The following is a 22,639-nucleotide window of genomic DNA, read 5'->3' as shown; positions in this document are numbered from 1 at the left end:
ACATTACACTCCACCAATATTCCCTGTTTCTCCTTTCTCATCACCTTTAGCATAACCTTAAAAGAAATTCTGGACCTACTCAAACTTGGTTCTCCCTTGTGTGTAACTATATCCGGCCCAACTACAAACTTGATGGTCCAGGTCTTCTTGTTGGTGGTCATAGTCCCCAACTTCTCCAGCCATTATATTATATGCCCAAAATCAAGTCAGAGTTCCCTAGTTGCAAGGGCATCATCCCTGCACCTTAATCATCATTCCTTTGCACTCCCCTCTACCTTAAATGGCTTCCCCAGTACCTTGTGAAACTCCAAAAGCCTTAGTATGAGTTAAGGGTAACTCCAATATTACCACTTACTGAGTCGAAATGAATTTGTGGGTATCCCCTGGGTCTACTATTATCACTCTTTCTTGGCCCTTAATCACACGAAGCATTTTAGGTGTTTTTGGGCTAGTGATGCCCATTGGTGGGTTCGTTGGCGGTTCTGTTTTGCTTCTGCTCCGCAGTCGTTCTATGAATCTTTCATAGACATCCGTAAGAGCCAAACAACCTTTAAGAGCGTTGGCTCTGTGAACAACTGGGGTTTACCCCAAAGTTCATATAAAGAACCCCAGAATGGGTAATGGAGCAAGAACCTTTCTCGGTGGAGGAAAGGAATAGCGATGGATTTTGATGGAGCATCCAGGAACAAGAAGATTCAATCGGACGACGATCTCGGATCGAATGAATGTTGATAGGTTTCCTAGTATGCTCCCAGAGAAGAGTGTCGCCTTTGAAGCCTACTACCGCCGCTTCTAGCTTCTCGTCTTCGTTGAACCCATAAAAATTGAAGTATCTCTCAGCCTGCAGGATCCATCCAGCTGGGTTCTCCCCATTGAATGGTGTCAGATTCAGGGTTTTATACCTCCAATTCGATTTCCCATGGAGCTTCCCTTCTCCATCATCTTCTCCATTGTGTCTCTCTCCTTCACTCTTCCCCTGCTAAACACTCTCTGGTTTTGGAGAACTACTCCCGATCTACTCATGTCTCCCTTTCCCTTCATTCGCCACTGGACCTTGAGTCACAAGATTAGAGTGAATTTCAGTTTGAAATTTCGCCTGATCATGTTTTATCTGGCCTACCAGCAGGTTTTGATCTTCTTGGCTGCGATCGATTCTCCTTTCCAAGCGTTCAGAGGTGCTTCGAAGATCCTCTTTGAACTGGCTGGTTAGTTTTCGAGGCTACTGGTCAGTTGTTGGGCTACAGCAACAACCGCGGTGGTTACCTCGTCGGTGATGGTGGCTTTCGGAGAAGCCACCTCAACCTCTAGTTGGTCAGAATGCGTTCTGGTCATCATCACCCTGTAATGAAAAGAACTTGCTCTCATACCAAGTTTGCCAAGAACTCAGTTTAACAAAACAATTTTTTAGCTAGATAGTATTGTATCAATTATCCAAGTAAGAAATATCAAATACAATTTACACTCATTCTAGAGGATGTGGAGCTCTCCTAAGTAACTTTTCTCACTCTATTTTTTGTATACCTCTTCTTACATATCTCTGCTTTATTTATAAGCTACCGGGGTGATGGATACATGTCCCCCTCTACTCTGACATTTTCACTAGATTCCCTCCCTTCACAACATATTCTCCACAAATAGAAATTTCCCCAAAATATTTATAAGAGAATTCTTGCTGACATGTAAGGTGCATCTTCACTAGATCGTGAGTCATCTATTAGTTGAGGCTATTGACAGGTTTGCCCCTCTCCATGTGCCTCCTTGTATAGGTGAACTTAATAGGTGGTCTTGGATGATATTTGGTGGTATGTGTCGGTAGACTTAGCCTTTAATTTATTTGGAAATATACAATATTTGTCATGATTACGCTATTATAGGTTCTTGATTCATATTTTTGTAGGCACAAATTACAATTACATGTTATACTTGAAAAAAACCTCAAAACCAATTTCATGCCTGAAAACTGCAACAGAGTTCATGATAACTTTATCATCTCTGTTACCTTGAGGCCTGATCCTGTCTGAAACGGCATCCGCATATCTGAACCACAGTTACCATTTCATACGAGAAGTCAGAGATAGTGATCTACTCTTTTTTTTTTCTCTCCCTTTTTTTTTACAAGGGTAGGGCTGCGTACATCTGACACCCCCCCACCCCCACCCCCACCCCCACCTCCTAGACGGGAGCAATTCTGCGGAATTGGGGTAATATAATGTTGATGGTTTGCTCTCATGGGACGTAGGGTGCTTTATAGTTTAAGTTTTGCCTTAAGAGGTTAGGGTTCATGTCTTCATCTTACACCTAAATGGGCTCTAGGATTCCTAGTCCTTTGAGATCGAACGTGTACATATTTACCAGTTTTGGTTGAAAATCCCTGACTAGGTCACAATCAAGAGAAAAATAACTTGGATTTATGTTATTTTTGTAACAGTTTACTCAAATTACACATCTACAATGAAAAATTTCTTATTTCAAGCATAGTCGTTTAGATCGCTCTTCATTGTATGACCGATCTTCAATCTATATATGTGATTATAAGTGAGACAAAGAAGTAAAGAGAATATGTTAACCATCCAACATCTTGTGTGCGTGTGTGTTTTGCTTACTCTGGTGCTTATACCTCATTCGTGCTTTTGTTTATTCTGTGCTACATAGGTTTTAAGCAGATTTGTTCTATATCATACCTTTATGTGATGTGTTTTACATTTTATTATATTGGATATAATAAGTATCGTGGGTCAAACTTGTTATTGTATGATATCGTAACAGGTTATCTGAAGAAGTAGTAGAAATGGAGCATGAATTGAGTGAGTTGAGAAAGCACATTTCAGCCCATGGAATTCTTATACAGGATCTGGAGAGTGGAGTCTTTTGTGAAATAGACGAGTGGATCAAAGCAGGCAACCAGGAAGATGTACCTGAATCGCAAATTTCTGAGTTTAATGACCTGTCTTCTAAAGACGACTTTGATGTGAAGAAAATCTTCTTGGAAGATATTGATATCCTCTTGGCTGAGCACAAAGTGCTAGATGCACTAGAAGCCTTAAATATGGAGGAGAAAAGCTCACCGGAACTAAGAAGTGCCGGAGATATGAACGTGCCCTATAAATCTGAGTTCCTGAAAAGGAAGGCTAGTCTTGAGGATCAGCTTGTTAAATTTAGTGCTCAGCCTTCAGTTGGTGATGTTGAGCTGAAGCAAGCTCTATCTGGTTTGCAGAAACTTGGAAAAGGATCAATGGCTCATCAGATACTGCTCAAAAAATATGCTTCACGCCTCCAAAAAAGAGTCGAGGCTTCTGTTCCATTATGTTCCCTTTACTTGGAAACATATCCCGCTACTTTTTCCAAAATTATATTTTCGTTCATCTCTTTGGCTGCAAAAGAATCTCATTCTACTTTTGGTGATGATCCTGTTTACACAAACAAAGTGGTCCAATGGGCAGAGGAGGAAATTGAATCTTTTGTGCGGTTGGTCAAGGAGCATGGTCCTCTATCCGAGACAACCACTGCACTGCGTGCAGCTAGTGTGTGTGTTGAGGCTAGCTTAAGGAATTGTACAATCCTGGAAGTACAGGGTATAAAGCTCTCCAAGTTGCTTATGGTACTTTTGAAGCCATATATGGAAGAAGTGTTAGAGATGAATTTTAGAAGAGCTAAACGAGTATTTTTGGACATCACTGAAAATGATGGATGTCTTCTGTTGTCTCCTCGTTTTTTTTCTCCTTTGTCAGTATTTGCTTCCTCGTCAGATGATGTACTCATTAGTAGTGGACTGAAGTTTATATCCATTATCAAAGTAAGTAGCTTTTCTTATACCTTGTTTGAGAGCATAACAGACATTGGTGCTTTTCTTGAATCTTAAAATATGTCGATGACACTGTTCTTAGAAGTTGTTTTTCGCTAATAATAATTAACTGTAAGATTTAGGGGGCCGTTGGGAAGGGAGGTTTTAAGAAAGGGTTTCCAGATTCATGTTTCCTTTACTTGGTGTTTGTTTGATGTTTTTTTCATTTCCTTTTACCCATTTTTCATTTTGGGTTTACCCCATATCCCTCTACATTGATTCTCCCACCCCCCCTAAGGTTTTGGATTCCCCCATTTTCCTCTACACTATAACTACCATTGACCAACCTTAACCACCACAATCCCACTATCCCCCACCCCATCATCCCACTACCATCTGAACACCATCCTACTAGTGAACCAGTGCACTCGCACCACCCACACACCACCACCAGCGCACCACAACCCATTGCACCACCACGCATCAGCGCACACAGCCCAGCTGCACCACCCATGCACCAAAACACCACCACCAGAGCACCACAACAGTGTACCACCACCAGCGCACCACCACAATGTACTACCACGAGCGCACCAACACACCACCACAACCGCTGGCACCATCCATTGGTGGAGAGACAGGGAAAAAGTGGGAAGAAGGAAGCAAGAGAGAAGAATTTTATAATCCTTTCCCTTGTCTAACCAAACATGTTTCATAAATGGGGGTTTTTTGTTTCTTTCCTTATCTTTCCCTTTTCTGATTCCTTTCCTTACCCTCTTCTAACTAAACTCCCCCTTAGTGAATACTAGGAATTCGTGCAGAAAGGCAACTTAGGAGGTTGTTCTGTACAAAACCCTCTGAGGCTGGTCATATATTGTATCAGCTCAGAATTTTTGTCTGTAAGGTAAGTTTAGTAACTTTAAGTTGTAGTTTCCTTTCTTTTCTTGTTTGTCATCTGGCTTTCCTTTTCTGTTCCCTGTGAAAATAGATCAGCCCCAAGATTAAATGTCCATATCTCTTGTGCTTTCAACTTGTTGCAAAATTCTGTGGAGATTTTGGATGATTGTGCATTTCAATTCGCAATAGTGTCATTACTTTGACGTCTTAAAAATGGAAGCTTTTTGAGTGGCAACAATAAAATTGTAGCCACTGCAATTACTTAATCTCATCCCACTATTTTTAGTGACTCATCTTGTCCATTGATTTCGTTAAACTTTAGAACATTCAAAAATATTTGTCAAAATCAGGTTAACTTTTGATTGTGAATTTATGAATGTATAAGTGTTAGTTTGAATTTTAGTTTAATTGTAAAATTTAATTAAATGAATGGTGTAGATTTTAGCTTGAAAATTGTAGCGAGTGTAAAATTATCCCTTCAAATGTCGTTAGTTATTCCTAAAAAGAGAAGGTGGCTGAGGAACTTTAGTTGTTCCCGCTCAGGTTTATTTATGTAAGGTCACTAATTTGCCTAGTTAGATATTCTAAATCACGCTTTGGATTATGAGGTAAAAAAAGGGAAGGAAATAGTGGTGAAAGGAGTATTGTGATATCGCATTGGATTTTGAACCAGAATACTTCAATGTATGACTGCTAATTCTATGAAAGTAGCTTCTCAAATTCATCAGTTTGATTGTTGGGATAATAGAAAACTAGTTGCAAAATAACAATAGTCGAAACTAAGATTTTGAAGAAATTTCAAAATTATGTTCATGACTAGAAATTTATTCTCTGATTTGGAAACCTCTCTTAAAGTTCCACAATATGGTGGAGAATGGAAGTTCTGAAAATTTCTCGAGTCTCTGCAGATTGTATATTGTAATTTAAATTAATTGGGTCCTATTTCTGAAACTGCAGGATATAGTTGAACAGCTGACACCCTTGGCCATTTTACAGTTTGGAGCAAATCTTTTGGGTAGAGTTGTTCAGCTATTTGATTGCTATGTAGACCTTCTAACAAAAGCTTTACCTAGTCCTTCAGAGGATGATGGCATTACAGAGCTAAAGGAGGCTCTGCCCTTTAAAGCTGAGACAGATTCACAACAAATTGCAGTTCTGGGTGTTGCTAACAGTGTTGTGGATGATTTACTACCTATGGCAGTGTCAACAATTTGGAATGTTAAAATGGAGACTCATGATCCAACGATTGGGTCCCATGAAAGCATCTCGCCCATAGGAGGTCATGCTATCGAGTTCAAGGACTGGAGACGTCAGCTTCAGCATTCTCTAGACAAGCTAAGGGATCATTTCTGTCGGCAATATGTTTTGACCTTCATATATTCAAGAGAAGGTAAAGCACGACTTGAGGCCAGAATCTATGTTGATGGAGAAGGGGAGGACTTCCTTTGGAGCTCAGATCCGCTTCCTTCACTTCCATTCCAGGTTATATCTCTTGCTCTGAATTCTGATAGATTGATGAATCTTCTCTTCGAGGTGGTCTGATCCATATTAAGAGATGCTTCTTTGAAGTAACTATATTGTACCGGTTACTCATTTTTATATTACACCCTCTGTTTTATTTTACTTTGCACTTACTGATTTAAAGAAAATAAGGAAGCATGATATACTAATAGATTGGATGTTTCGCATTACTTCAAATAAATCTGACACAGTTTACTTTAGTGGCATATTAAATGATTTCTTTTTATAATTATTAGAATTTCGACAGCAGTTTTAGGGCATCTAGAAAAGCAATAAATTGGCAGTAATGTGATGGAGGGAGACAGCAGCTGTCTTCTCCTCCTTTCCGTGTCTGCTACTTTTAGTGTTGCTTTCTGCTCATGTATCTTCATTCTATGCACTTTCATTTGCTGCACAAAAGCACTCTTGAAACCTCCTTTTTGAGTTGCTGAATTCAAATCGGTGCAGGCTTTATTTGCAAGGCTACAGCAATTAGCAACAGTTGCTGGGGATGTATTGCTCGGAAAGGAAAAGCTTCAGAAAGCTCTGCTGGCGAGACTGACTGAAACAATAGTCATGTGGTTGTCTGCTGAACAGGAATTTTGGAGTGTGTTTGAGGATGGGTCAGTGCCATTAAAGCCATTTGGTTTGCGGCAGGTACTTGTTTTCATCTTATTTTTGCATCGTTTGTGCTAAATGCTGCAAGAAAGGGAAAAATAGAGCGGAGTATTGACCTCTTTTTGACCTATAAGGATGCCAATAAAGGATCCCCTCTTTTTCCCGAGCTGCCCTCCTTATAAAAACTATTGAATTGGGTAGCATGAAGATGACCAGAAGCAGGAGCCATTCCCCCCTTGAAACTATCTCTTCCCTCTTGGTTCACCCTCGCTTTCATTGCCATTGTGCAGATTGAGTAGGTTGTATTAGTTCCATTCTGAAACTCCAATCATTGAAAGAGTTCTTTATAATAGTGGCAATTTAATAAAGTCACTCCAATGCGTAGAGGGGAGGTGAACCTTAAAGGTGAGGGTCAGTCCTCGGAGCCAATATCTGGAGGGGGAGCATTCATCCTCACAGCACAAGTTGTGGGGGGTCATTCTTGACAATTGATTCCCTCCCCACCAAGTGAACAATTTATCAAGTAACTCAAAATGGTTTTTTAACAGATCAAATATCAGAAAGTAACTTTCTTCAAATGTAAGTTGTAGCACCTCCCGTAGGTTGGAATTGTCAGATATGACTATGCTTCTGCCTCGTACTTCTTCCCCTAGTATGCCTGCTTCGTCTAGGAACGGTTAACTTAGGTATCTATGGAAGTTTACTGTCATTCTGATATGTCATGACTTGAGTATGTATGAAGCGGACATGGAAGTGAATGGCAAAACCAAGAGATTGCCAACTGAATTGCTGAATGGTATGTCTCAAAAGAGAAATTAGACCCTAATAAGGTCATAATTGTTACAGGGGTTGGTTTCTTCTGTTTTTGTTTTAGCTACTGAACTGTATTACTGTATTTGGTTGCACTCTTCATTTTCCCAAAGAAATGAAGGCATCCTTTGATTGGCAAAATCTTATATAGCATTGTATCATAATCCATAAAAGCTTAGGGCTCGAGTATTACTTTCGGTTTTCATTACAGGTTTTCTAAAATCAACATATTTTGATTTTTTAGTTTTTTTTTTTTTTTTTTTTTTAAATATTGAAAACTATATTTGACTACTGATGCATGTTACTCGACTTTAGAGTTTAGACTATTGACATACTCTGTATTGGTTAATTCTCCTATACATCTCACCTCGTATCCCTCAGGTCTAGGGATCGAACCTCATGGGGCCGAAGCCATCGGGCGATGCACAAAACACCCAACTCTTGTCTTCATTGCGGGCCCGATCGGCGAGACCCTATGAGGACGATTTCCCTTCTACGCAACCTCATCTACACACCCATACACCTCAATGAGCTCCATATGAACCATATACCCAACAATCTCCCACTTGGAGATAGGTGTAAGTGAAGAAAAACTTCATACATTCATCATCCTCTCATTCATCTCAACTCCTAATCCACCATCTTCGCTGACAATCAACGAAGACCAACTAAGGTCTTGCACAACCTTAGTTTATCACAACTCACACTCTTAGTGAACATATTTGCTGGATTCTTAGCACCCAACACTTTCTCCAGACTCAACTCATTCTCCTCCACTAAACTTCTGATGTAGTGAAAGCGCCTACGAATGTGCTTAGTCCTACAATGATACATGGGATTCTTAGCCAAATGCACTGTATTTTGACTATCACTATAAAGAATCACCTTTTCTTGTTTAATACCCATCTCCTCAAGAAAACCGATCAACCATACCATCTCCTTACCTGCCTTCGACATAGCCACATACTCTAGTAGACAAAGAGATACACTTCTGTAACTTGGACATCCAACTCACTGCAGTACCCCCTACAGTATAGACATATCCTGACGTGCTTTTGCTTGTATCAATATCTCCACTGAGTTCAGCATCAACATAACCCTCAAGCTTTACTCCCTTCTGCCAGAAACAAACCCCCAGAAGTGCCCTTCAAATACCTTGGTAACCACTTTACAACATCCTAATGTTTCTCACCTGGATTAGAAACAAACCTACTCACAACTCCCACTGTAAAAACAATGTCTGGCCGTGTGCACACCATGGCATACATCAAACTACCAACAGTTGAAGCATAGGGAACAATGGCCATCCGCTCTTTTTCTGTTTCTGTAGTTGGTGAATGCTCCCTTGTCAATTTGAGATCACTAGGAAGCGGTGAATTTTTGGGTTTAGCATCTCCTACATTAAACCTCTTCAGCATCTTAAGAATATAACCCTCCTGAGACAACTTCAACATACTAGTAGACTTGTCCCTAAAAATCTTCATGCCAAGATTTGTGTAGATTCGCCGAAATCCTTCATCTCAAATACTTGTGACAGCTTTCCCTTCACACCATTTATCACATCCATACTTGTACCAACAATCAGCATATCATCAACATACACAAGTAAGTAAACATAGTCATTTTACATACTTCTGAAAATAACAACAATGATCACTATCAGCTCTCTTGAACCCACTGCTACACATGAACGTGTCAAACTTTATGTACCACTGTCTAGGAGCCTGCTTCAATCCATATAAGCTTCTCTTGAGCTTGCACACTAAGTTCTCCTTTCCCTAAACTTTAAAACTATCCGATTGTTTCATGTAGATCTCCTCATCCAGATCACCATGTAGAAACGCAGTCTTAACATCCATCTGTTTTAAGAACAAATTTTCAGCAGCAACAATAGCCAACAAAATACGAATAATAGTCAACTTCACAACATGAGCAAATATTTTATTATAATCTATACCTTCCTTTTGTAGGAACCCCTTTACTACTAATCTCGCCTTATACCTGACACTTTCATCGGGCTCTTTTTTCAATTTGAAGATCCACTTGTTGCTAACTCCCATGTCTGATTCTTTTTCAGGGACTGCATCTCATCTTTCATGGCTAGCTCTTGTAACACCCCGATAATTCTCTCTTTTTAGAAATATTTTTATAATATACAAGTAGAGAATTACCCAAGTATTATCGCCCGTGTGATAACGTATTGGCTTATTCAGAATTTTGCAGCGGAAAACAATTAACTAATCTTTAAACTTTATTATAAATTAATAAATAAGTATTAAACAACCAAACATTCTAAATGAGTCTACTCAAACAACATAATAAAATATGTTCTTATTAATGCGGAAATTAAATATACTAGTTACACATTCTCTCCATTCCAGATTCCCAATGATGCACATCTGCGAACCTGTAATGTCAATGCTATACTGAGTCTGCTCACCAAAAGGGATCATCACAGGATCAATAAGGCAAAGTCATGATCACACACACAAACAAAGCACGTAATCAGCAGGGCTGGGTACTACATATCAAAACATAAGCATTCCTAGCATGATATTAATAACATGCGGGGATAAATAATAATCATATATACAACTTTTATTGAACTAAACTCTAAACATACTAATACCCTACATAACTCGCACATCTTGAAAAGGGGCTCACCAAGGTGTCACTCCTCTCAATTTTTGTGGCGAGCATAAAGTGTGCCCCATCGCTTATCAACCCAATCACAATATCCCTTCCCACTCACACTCTCATGTGTTTAGAAAAGGTATAATATCGCTCATCCTAATTAATCCGACTCGAGCAACAAACTTAAACTTCAACTTTGGCACATTGACTCTGTATTATTCTAATAAACATTCAAACACGTGCTTAAAAGGTCTTTCTCAGGGTTGGAGCTCGGGTAAAGATACGGGAATTATTTGAGGAATGTGGTGGAAAAGCCCAGAAAAGAGGAGCAAATAACACTAGTAGAATTAGATGTGACAAAACAACTCCCATGGCTTCAACAACATGATTGAAATAATGACCAACTTTAAATTTTTCGAACCAACCAAATATTGTCTCCTTCATTAAAAATTTCAAAAAAATTTATTTATTTATTAATTTTTTTTCCTTTTCGTGAATTGTAATTTCTTGAAACTTAATGAATGAAAATCATGGAGACTTTTCATGTGTTAATTTTCTTTCTTTTTCTCTTCTTTCACTTCACATTGTATCAACAAAACACTATTTTCCCATCAACTCATGAAATCAACCACACAATATAATATTAACCTAACAAATCCTCCCCCAAGTTAGGCTTGGGACAATAAACATTGAAAAGGTTCAAGGCGTGTAATGTGGCTTAATATAGATCCAAAAAGTCATCAGGCTCAACGGGGTTAGGAAGGAAAAAGTGATTCTCTTAACAACTCTGAGGCTAAAAAAAATCAAACAAATGAACGCCTCTATCACACCATGTCCAAAGTCATCAGAAATCAACGAGTACAATACCAAAGTCAAGATAATAATGATACGAGGAACTAACACACAAGGATGGCCCGGACATAAATATACATCCGAAAGCTAGAATGAATCCTTACAATGTAAACAATTCAAGCATGCAGTTCAAGCAGACGCTTTATCATCAAAATCTGTTCAAGACCAAGGCAATCAGAGATCACATCACAAAATTTCAATCACAAATGCCAAACTATCCAGTATAATGAGTTAAATCATATTTCAAAGTGAAGTTCGGGGCACAGGGAAGCAATTAAACTATTTATGTTCAACTCGTATTTTTGGTATTTTTTCAGCAATATTTCAATTTTTTATTTTTATTTTTAAAGAAATTAAACTAACTTAACTAGCCTAAAGAAAACAGTAAAACTCATCTATCTAAAAACAGAAACAGTGAGAGTAGTATTTACAGAATTCCTCCCCCAAGCTCCACTTGGCAATAACCGCATTGCAACAAGGGGAAATATGGACATGGATATCGGTCATCCATCGTCATCCTCACCTCCATCATACTCACCGCCGCCGCCTTGACTACAGGATCCCCGCTAGCTGTAACTCGGGTTCCAAGTGTACCAAGATGGGTGTGCATCATGCTCAGCAATCCGGTGAAGGCGGCAGTTCTCGTCATACATTGAATACAGAGCCTGGTGTTGATCATTGGCCAATGTATCGAGACGCAGTTCTACGGAGGCTCTGTAAAACTGCACCATTGGCATCAACCGGCTGGCTGACCCTTGATGGCTGCCGTGTTGGCCGTAATGCTAGTCTCCATCCGCTGGAGCATGCTCATCATCTCTTGAAAATCAAAAGAGGGAGGAACACCATAATATGGGGGAGGGGGTGCATCAGAAGTAGAGGGGATATCCTCAATATGGGCTGGGCGACGGTGGTAGGTACGCTCGGGTATTGGGGGATAGGGGTAGGAAAGTTAGAATCGGCAATAGGAAGGTGGTAATGAGGTTGGCGAGGTTTGATTTTCGCTAAAAGATTTGGCAGTTCGATAGAGAGGATCCCGTTAATGCGCCACTGGTAGCATCCCCACCCTGATCTAACCAGTGGAGGCGAGCTAGGTAGTGATAGTCAATTAATGTAGGTCCTACGGCCGGCTGGTAACGAGTCTCATCGAAACCGGGAATTACCCGGGCAAAAAGAGTAACTAACCCCTAGTTCACTATGGGACGAGAGGTCAATGTGCCATCGGCGCGCCGCTTAGGGTAGGTGGTGGCGGTACGCTCGATTTGGAGAGCAACATGATCGGGTATGTTATAGTGAAAGCGACGTGGGGTGCCTCGATATATGTAACTGCCTATCATATAAAGTCCATCCCCCCGAATTAGTTGACCTTCTACTCGCCCAAACAATGTTTTTGACATAAATCGAACCCAAATTGCAAACATGGGTTGGTGCATATATTTAACATGACAATCTTTGAGGGTGAAATCATTGTCGTCACCCGTAATGGCATAGTAGACATCGTGGTGATGGTAATCGGGGGGGGGGGGGATGCTCAATCTCGTCCCGATTTAGGACACGGAGTATTCTAGCAAACTCCAGGAGGGTTAGTGTGAAATTCTGATTAAGTAGCCTATATATCACATGTGATATTGGTTCGTTTCGAGGGTGGGTGACCATTAGACTGCTATAAAACTCGTAGAGAAGCACAGGTTACGTTTTAACATGTAAAGGAAAAAAGGATTCCATCCCAATTATTTTTATAAAGTCCCTCAATTCAGAGGAAATGCCTAAGTTATTTAAGAGCTCAACGTCAAGAAAAGTAGGACTCACCTCGCTCCCCTTTAGGTGCTGAAATCGTTCCCGCTGTTCTTTGGTGGAGAAAACAACGTCCGGGAAGGTGTCGTTCTGGGGATGACCAGTGGTGGTGGTGGTGGTTGTGAGTTGGTGTCAGTTTTTCGCCGCCTTGTAAACATATTGCTTGAATGCCCAAGAATTGAGAAACTGCTACTCACTCTTTAATTGTGGAACAGAAAAGAGAGCTTTTACTCACTCACCCTCACTTTAATGGTGGAAAGGATGAAGAAGAAGATGGAGATGAGAGATAGAGTAGAAGAAAATGAAGAGGGTGGATTAAGAAATGAGTACGAAGTGATGTGGAAGGTAATTTGGTGAAAATTTGAGGATTTGAGTGGAGTTCTTCAATTGTGGAGGGTGAGTTTTTGGGGAAGAAGATGAGAGAATTTGGGGTTAGGGTTTGGAGGAGAGAGAGTGTGTGAGAAAGTGGGTGAAAGAAAGGAGGAAAACCTCTTTAATTAGAGCTGCCGACCCCGAGCCCGATCAGAGCTTGCCTGATCCTGTTGTAAAACACAAGACACTCATCAGTAAACAGGAACGGGGCATGCTTCAGGAGTTACTTTAAATGGTTTAGCAATTTTAGAGAAGTCCTTGATAAAGCGGCGATAAAACACCGCATGACCAAGAGAGAAAAAAGTCGCCCGTATCTGTCGAGCTTGGGCGCCCGATCGGGCTCGGGGCCGGCCTCTCTAATTAAAGAGGTTTTCCTCCTTTCTTTCACCCACTTTCTCTCACACACTCTATCTCCTCCATACCCTAACCCCCAAATTCTCTCATCTTCTTCCGCAAAAACTCACCCTTCTCCATTAAAGAACTCCACTCAAATCCTCAAGTTTTCACCAAATTACCTTCCTCATCACTTCCTACTCATTTCTTACTCCACCCTCTTCACTTTCTTGTACTCTATCTCTCATCTCCATCTTCTTCTTCATCCTTTCCACCATTAAAGTGAGGGTGAGTGAGTAAAAGCTCTCTTTTCTCTTCCACCATTAAAGGGTGAGTAGCAGTTTCTCAATTCTTGGGCATTCAAGCAATATGTTTACAAGGCGGCGAAAAACTGACACCGACTCACAACCCATCTTGGTACACTTGGAACCCGAGTTACAGCCAGCCGGGATCCTGTTGTCAAGGCGGCGGCGGTGAGGATGACGGAGGTGAGGATGACGATGGTGAGGATACTCTCATGGATGACTGATATCCATGTCACTATTTCCCATTGTTGCAATGTGGTCATTGCCAAGTTCAGCTTGGGGGGAGGAATTTTTGAAGTACTACTCTCACAGTTACTATTTTTTAGATATACTAGTTTTACTGTTTTCTTTGGGCTAGTTAAGTTAGTTTAATTGCTTTAAAAACAAAAAAAAAGAAATATTGCTGAAAAAAATATCAAAAATACGAGTTGAACATGAATAGTTTAATTGCTTCCGTGTGCTCCAGACTTTGCTTTGATAAATGATTTAACTCTTTATACTGGATGGTTGGGCATTTGTGATTGGGATGTTGTGATGTGATGATGTGAAATTGAAGGTTATACTTAGGTTCTTGAATGAGTGAATTTAGCCTTAAGAACAAATCTTGTTTGTGGTTTCGTGGCACAAACCTTTTCTTCATCTTGTTCTTCAATTCGGCCCATGAGTCAAGTGGTTCCTTTCCTTCATATTCACGCCTAGCTTGAAGTGAATCAAACCATAGTGATGCATACTTTGTAAGCTTTAACGTGGCATATGAGAAACGAGAGTGTTCCTCCAATTGTTTGTGGTTGAAGAGACGTTCCAATCTCCTTTCCCAATCCAAATAAGCCTCGGCATCTTCATCACCATCAAAGGAAGGCAAGTCCGAAAGTTTGAGCTCATCCTCCTCCTTCGATTTCCTATACTAGGTGGAGAGGTATCCCTTCTATTACTCCTTAAATCTACCACATCACGCCTTACCTCAGCCATATCTGCGTGCACCATGGCATTCATCTCCATAAGGTCCGCAATCTGCTTAGCTAGGGAGCAGACAAGAGTGATCGTAGGTTCAGTCATCTTGCGCAATCTATAACCTTCCAATTCCAATGAAGCACCTTTGAGATCCCAGCAGCCACACCAATTGATGTGAAATTGAAGGCTATACTTTGTTCTTGATTAGAAAGATTAGTTTTTTTATGTTTCTTTAATGAATTTGATTAGAAAAACCTATGCCTCACGCACAAGAATTTCAATGATATGAAATTATCAACTCCTAACCAAGGGTGATAATAACTAGGTTTGCATTCACTGCTTAAACTTGGATTCACTCCTAAAACTTTAATTCCACAAGGAATAGTTTAAACTCAAAAACTTCTCTCCATTATTATTATGCTCGAAAATCATATATATAGTACAAGTTTTCCTAAACCTAATTGAATTAGTAAAACAAATAAACTTATTTATCTTTATCTTAAGGATCAAGATAAATAATTATCCTATCTTTATCTATACTACTTCACACGCCTAATCAGAATATAATTAGGAAAACAAAAACTCCTACTTTGACTCAAATGATAAGGAATTAGACTCCTAAATATAATAGGATTCCTTTATCACTTAAACATTTAATTAAAATAAACTGAAAATAAAACCCTAATTTACATACAATTACGTCAAGGCTCTAAGTTGGAGTTAGGAGATAAGGTGTGGTTGTCCCTTGCAGCTCAAAGACTCCATATGAATCACAAAAATGACGAGCCTATGGATGAAGGTCCATTTGAAATTGTTGAGAAAGTTGGCTATGAAACTTTCAAGGTGTTGCTAGGAGGTGGCATATGTGCAACATTGCCTTCATGTGACTTGGTACCATGCTTTCCAGATTAAAACTTGAGACAAGTTTTTTTTCTACAGGGGGAGTATGATATAATAGAGTAATAATTATATAGAATTCTAGTTCTGTTAGGATTCTATGTAAATTAGGGTTTTATTTTCAGTTTATTTTAATTAAATGTTTAAGTGATAAAGGAATCCTATCATATTTAGGAGTCTAATTCCTTATCATTTGAGTCAAAGTAGGAGTTTTTGTTTTCCTAATTATATTCTGATTAGGCGTGTGAAGTAGTATAGATAAAGATAGGATAATTATTTATCTTGATCCTTAAGATAAAGATAAATAAGTTTATTTGTTTTACTAATTCAATTAGGTTTAGGAAAACTTGTACTATATATATGAGTTTTCGAGCATAATAATAATGGAGAGAAGTTTTTGAGTTTAAACTATTCCTTGTGGAATTAAAGTTTTAGGAGTGAATCCAAGTTTAAGCAGTGAATGCAAACCTAGTTATTATCACCCTTGGTTAGGAGTTGATAATTTCATATCATTGAAATTCTTGTGCGTGAGGCATAGGTTTTTCTAATCAAATTCATTAAAGAAAACATAAAAAAACTAATCTTTCTAATCAAGAACAAAGTATAGCCTTCAATTTCACATCATGTGATCTCTAATTGCCTTGGTCTTTAGTAGATTTTGATGATAAAGCGCCTACTTTAACTGCATGTTTGAATTGGTTACATTGTAAGGATTCATTCTAGCCTTCGGATGTATATATTTATGTCCATGACCATCCTTGAATGTTTATTAGAATGATACAGAGTCAATGTGCCAAAATTGAAGCTTAAGTTTATTATTCTAGTCGACTTGATTGGGATGAGCGATATTATACCTTTTCCAAACACATGAGAGTGTGAGTGGGAAGGGATTTTATGGTTGGGTTGATGAGCGATGGGACACACTTTATGCTCGCCACAAAAATTAAGAGGAGTGACACCTTGGTGAGTCCCTTTTCAAGATGTGCGAGTTATGTAGAGCAACTATATCTGATAATTTGCTTAAGTGATTGGTGGTCAAAGTGATTTGAGCCAGTGAACTTGAATTTTGCTTGCTTGAAGGGTTTTGAGTTGAAAATGTGAGTTTGAATTTCATATTTTGAGGGGTGAAGCAATTTTATTCATATTCATGTTGTGTTTTGCTTAGGGACAAGCAAAGGTTTAGCTTGAAGGAGTTTGATGTTATGATTTTATATAGAGTTTTTTCCTCTACTTATATGCTAAAAGTGATGCTTGTGGTGCTCTTACGAGCCATTTTGTACCAACTCTCTCCATCAGTCCATCTGGAATTCTCCTTATTATCCCCTCAAGTGAGCCCCCTTCATCTTACCTTAACTTCCCCAATTATCTATCTAGTTTTGACATCTATAAACTACTCAAAAGAAAAAGAAAACGCTTATGTAAAGTCATTGGAGGACCCGATGAAAGTAAATACCTTTCTGTAGCTATTCTTTGATTTCTCCCATACTAGTATACAATATTTGCTACCTTCAACAAAATTAAGCCAATTAAGCTACAACCCGAAGTAAACATACAAGTAGTGTATATGTAGAAGTTTCAACCCAAAATCCACATAGAAGAAGCAGTATTTGCTGATGGTGATGAACAGCAGAAGACAACATCAATGGGAGATGAGATTTGACAGAGCAGACAGATAAGCAAAGCAAGAAAAGAACAAATTGAGGCTGTATAATCAAGATGGAGAGAGGAGAAGTGATTTCTGTTTTATTTAAACCAAATGCTTAAAACCACTTTTGGTGGTTGTGGGTTTTCTGTTTTAAATTTGCAAAAGGGCTGTGAAGTTGTTTTATAATCAGTTCCACCGAAAATTTTTTGTTTTATTTTTCACGAAGTACGGAAAAAAGGATACGGCAACGATGCCGAATGCAATCTTAGTGAGAGACTGTGGTACCTTTTTCTTTTTGGCTCCAGGGTTGACTGCACTTTTAATCACATAAGACTTGCTCACTGTTAATCATTATGGTCTTGCAAACTTGTCTCACTCAAACACTCATCCAAAATAATTTTACATTGATGTGTAACCTTTTCTTCCCCTTTGAAAGACATAAATATTTGACCTTTCTTCATCCACATGTTTCTTGTTGGTCTTTTTTTTTTTCTAAATAATGATGTATGTATTTCATTGTCTACCGTGACAGTTGATCCTCGATATGCATTTCACTGTCGAAATTGCACGATTTGCGGGACATTCATCGAGACAGGTGCTCCAGCTAGCATCTGGAATTATTGCCCGTGCTGTCAAAACCTTTGCTGCAAGAGGCATTGATCCTCAGAGGTATGCAAACTTTCTGCTGATGGTTTTAAATGATATCAGATGCCCTTTTTTTCTTTTGTTGTTTCATATTCTACTTCTGTTGTCGACATTTGAGAACTTAGACCTTTGAAATTTAGATAGTACAATGGTTTTTATTATGAGAAAGAAGAAATCTTACTATCGACTAATTGATCTTGAAAGTGTTCTCAATATAATTTTCTGAAAATTATACTACATATGAAAAATTAGAAAATAATCAAAGTGCGTTCTTGGATATTTTGCATAGACAAATGAAACAAAAAAAAAATTAAGAACGATGGGATAACTCATGTGCTTTCTTATGATGGATATCAGAGGTATGCTTTCTTATAATTTTCTGTTTCACAGCACGCTTCCTGAGGACGAGTGGTTCTCTGAAGCTGCCAAGGCAGCCATAAATAAACTCTTGCTTGTGGCTTCTGGGTCAGAAGCTTCAGAAACAGAAGAGCATGCCGTGTTACACCAACACATTGTGTCAGATTCTGAGGACTCGATTTCGTGCGCTTCAACAGCAGATTCCTTTCATTCTTTTGTCTCAGCAGAAACAGATCTGGACAGTCCTTCACATGTTAGCCCTTCGCGTGTTATTGAGCCAGTACTCTTTTCTTGAGGACAAGAGTGAACCTGTGTATTAAAAAATAGAGCTTCAGTGAGATAGTGCATCTACCAATGGGGTTAGGTAGTTAGTCAGTACTCTTTCCTTGAGGACAAGACTCACAAGAGTATGAACCAGGTATATAATTTATTGGGCAAGTGTACACTATCAATACTCAAGCTCCTTATTGAATGAGGCGCAAGGTTTTAGCAGCTGTTTACCCCACACACAACGTATACACACTCTGGATATCGATTTTTGTAGTGTTCTGTAGAGCTTTTCTTGTTTTTTTTTTTTTTTGGGTTGGCGTGCAATTCTCTTGGCAATCCTCCCTTATGACGAAAATTTAGCGTGAAATCATAATAAATATAACTAACTAATATGATTAGGATTATTCAAGAAAGTCAAAAAGATCTAATACTCCCTCCGTCCCATAATATAGTGCTTGCATTCCTCTTTGGTTGTCCCAAAATGTTGTGCCTATTTTTTTTTATCAATTTTTTTGGACTAAATTATCCTTCATTTGTACATAAAACTTTCCAAAATACCCCTACTTTCTTTTAAAATATGTGCCCCTATTTATTGTTTTACACCATTCCAAGGTATATTTATTGCTCTTTCATTTTATTTTAAAGGAAAAACAAGAAAAAAACTAGTTCCAAGACAAAAACACCCAATAAACATTTACTTAAATATATATTTTTGTGAAATTCTAAAACTCTTTCCATTTTCCTTAATTTTCGTGGAAAATGAGAAGTGAGCATTATAGTATGGGACGGAGGGAGTATAACTTAAGATCACATAAAGTAACTGAAAGTTGGTTTAGGTGACTCAAAAACAGTAGAAATAAGTCGAAAGAAACAAATAAGACCAAGACAAGGCCAGAAAACTTAAGTTGATGTTGTAAATACATTTCAGTGAACTATTAATTCATGTAGAATTCATGAAAAATACCTACTATAATTTCTAACTACGAGTAGCAAAATCTTGCATGAACAAACCTATCTAAAATTGTGGGAAATAACCAGAAATGGGATAGGATGATCTAGAGTTGATCTTGGCCTTGCTCGAAAAATACTCGGGCTTGGCAGAATTTCCAGATCTGGTTTGTTCCAAAATGTCCTTTCATTAAGACGCATGTGAAATTATAACTAATGCAACTATAAGAATTACAAAAGTCATAAAGATTACCTATTATGATGCAAAATCAACTATAAGAACTATTAATTCATGTAGAATTCACGAAAAATACCTACTATAATTTCTAACTACGAGTAGCAAAATCTTGCATGAACAAACCTATCTAAAATTGTGGGAAATAACCAGAAATGGGATAGGATGATCTAGAGTTGATCTTGGCCTTGCTCGAAAAATACTCGGGCTTAGCAGAATTTTCAGATCTGGTTTGTTCCAAAATGTCCTTTCATTAAGACGCATGTGAAATTATAACTAATGCAACTATAAGAATTACAAAAGTCATAAAGATTACCTATTATGACGCAAAATCACACAAACTTGCTAGAAGTAAGGTAAGGCGGCCCAAATACAGTAGAAATAACCTAAAATATTTTGAATAAAATACTGTCATAACATTAAATAAATTACAATCATCTTTAATGCAAAAAAAGTACATATTATAACTAATGTTCTTACAAAAGTACACTAAATAATGTAAAGTAACACTAAAGACCAAAATTGTTTGTTATAGTCACCAAACTACTACTAAGAAGACTTGAATTGGTTCTAAAAGTCATAAAACATCTTATTATGAGTAAATATCACATGATTTTGTTTCAATTGAGGTAAAATGACTCAAAGTGGTGTTTTTCTTAAATTCAAAATAGGTCTATTATTGTTAAGATAATTTAGAGTGAAATTTTAATAAGTATTATGATTAGAATTAGTCACCAAATTTAAAGATCTACCTCTAGTAATGTCATATTTCACAAAGTAACTAAAAATTAGACTAGGTGACTTAACACGTATAAAAATGGACCAAAAGAAATAGACAAGACCAAAATAGAGCTACAACACTTTTGCTTAATATCGTTAAAACAATCCAATGAACTATGAATTCATCATACTATTCATGAATATATCTATTATGATCGGGAGTCAAAATTTTTTCCATCAAACGAGGAAAAGTAACCCAAAATGATTTGAAAGGATCGAATTTTGGCGACAATGACAATGTTTAAGTAGAATGATTATAGAAAAACTAAGGTAACTAGACTTTGATCTAAAACACGTAAAACTACTTTGTGTGGTTTTGATTTACATTTTTTTGCTAGAAATGAGGTTAAGTGATCGAAAACATGTGATTTCCTCCTAAAATGACCTTATTTGACCAAGACTTCGTGTGAAATCAACCTAAATAGAATTAATTGCCAAAGTATGATGTAAAAATTACTCAAACTAGCTAAAAGTAAGTTATGTTCACAAAGCAATAGTAGAAATAACCTATAAAATGGTATCAGAGCACTTGAATGAATTAGAATTGGCCTAAATATTAAAAAAAAACTACATATTATGATAAAAGTGTTTAAAAACGTAATGAAATAAGGTACAGTAACCCTGAGATTGGATTTACTGAGCAAACCTGTTTGTTGTACTCATCAATCAGCTAAGGAAACTAAAAATTGTCCCAAAAATCATAAAACATCATACTATGAGAAAGTATCACATATTTATGCTTGAATTAAGGTAAAATGACTCAAAATATGTGGTGTTTAACCCAGAATATGTCTACTACCATGAAAACATGACATGAAATTGTAATAAATCTAGCTAACTAATGTGATTAGTAATAATCACAAAAGTCAATAAGATTTACCTTCTATAGCACAATATGACATAAAGTAACTAAAATTCAAAATAATTACTAAAAAAGATTAAATATAGGCTAAAGAAAAAATAAACTAACCTATAGAAATCTTGATGTAAGTGTAAATACACCCACCAAAATGTAGGATGATGGATTTAAACTTGAGAGAACAAGATTACTTACAAGAACCCTTAAATCACGTAACAATGGATAGATAAGCCAAAACTCAAGGACAAACTCAAAGTTTTTGGGTCTTAGGCCAGAGTTTGACACACTCAAATCTCACCCTAATCTTATAACTCAAGAACTCACTTAGAGCTATAAGGGGATGTACTTAAAATTACGATACACTAACCATAAGCATAGAAAGCACAAGGTTTTTTTTATCACTCAACAAATTCAAGTTATTCTTTCGCATTAGCTCAAGTATATGTGGAAAATACAGCTACTAAAAAACAATGAAAAATTGACTAGCAAAAACATCATGAAACAGTTCATAAAGAAACAGTTACAAAACACTAATCACCCTTCCATTCACTCCCCTTTGTAACGATCCATTAATGACCATTAAATGAGTTATAAGGCAGCAAACGGCAGGTATACACTCCTAAATTACGCCTAAGTAAATAGCTTAACAGGCCTAAATCATTATATGCTAATATCAAGAGGCAACAAAAGCAAATTAAACTTCATTCCAAACTGCATATGGACCCAGCCAAAACACAATAAAAGAACGAGGCGTCAATGTGACACCCCGATAATTCTCTCTTTTCAGAAATATCTTTTAATATAAAACTTAGAGAATTACTAAAGCATTATCGCCCGTGTGATAACGTATCGGCTTATTCATAATTTTGCGGCGGAAATCATCTAACTAAACTTCATACTTTATTATCATAAATAAATAAATAAATACTTTAAAATAAAACACTCTACGTATGTCTACTCAAACAAACTTATTAAAGTACGTTTCTACTAATGCAGAAAATAAAATATACTAGATTACACAAGCTTCCCATTCTCAGATTCCCAATGATGTAACATCTCCGAACCTGTAAATGTCAATGCTCTAAAGAACCTGCTCACCAAAATTGGGTCATCACAGGATCATAAGATAAAGCCATGATCAACAATCACAAACAAAGCA

The 22,639-nt window shown here is 37.7% G+C and overlaps 1 protein-coding gene across 2 annotated transcripts in view; it reads left to right on the top strand.

The window, feature by feature from the left end:
* Nucleotides 1-18,943, top strand: part of LOC104907205 (exocyst complex component EXO84C) — a 34,129-nt gene extending 15,186 nt beyond the window's left edge. For both annotated transcript variants that reach the window (XM_010696099.4, XM_048643002.1), the window contains 5 exons: nt 2,767-3,793; nt 5,636-6,160; nt 6,647-6,835; nt 17,919-18,055; nt 18,422-18,943. In XM_010696099.4, coding sequence (XP_010694401.1) covers nt 2,767-3,793; nt 5,636-6,160; nt 6,647-6,835; nt 17,919-18,055; nt 18,422-18,683 — 2,140 coding nt within the window. In that variant the 3' untranslated portion in view covers nt 18,684-18,943. The remainder of the gene's footprint in view (nt 1-2,766; nt 3,794-5,635; nt 6,161-6,646; nt 6,836-17,918; nt 18,056-18,421) is intronic.
* The last annotated feature ends 3,696 nt before the right edge of the window (nt 18,944-22,639 follow it).

Source organism: Beta vulgaris, chromosome 4, assembly GCF_026745355.1.
Source record: "Beta vulgaris subsp. vulgaris cultivar EL10 chromosome 4, EL10.2, whole genome shotgun sequence".
NCBI lineage: Eukaryota > Viridiplantae > Streptophyta > Magnoliopsida > Caryophyllales > Amaranthaceae > Beta > Beta vulgaris.
Note: the sequence above shows the minus strand (reverse complement) of the source record. Positions and strands in the feature narration are given on the sequence as shown.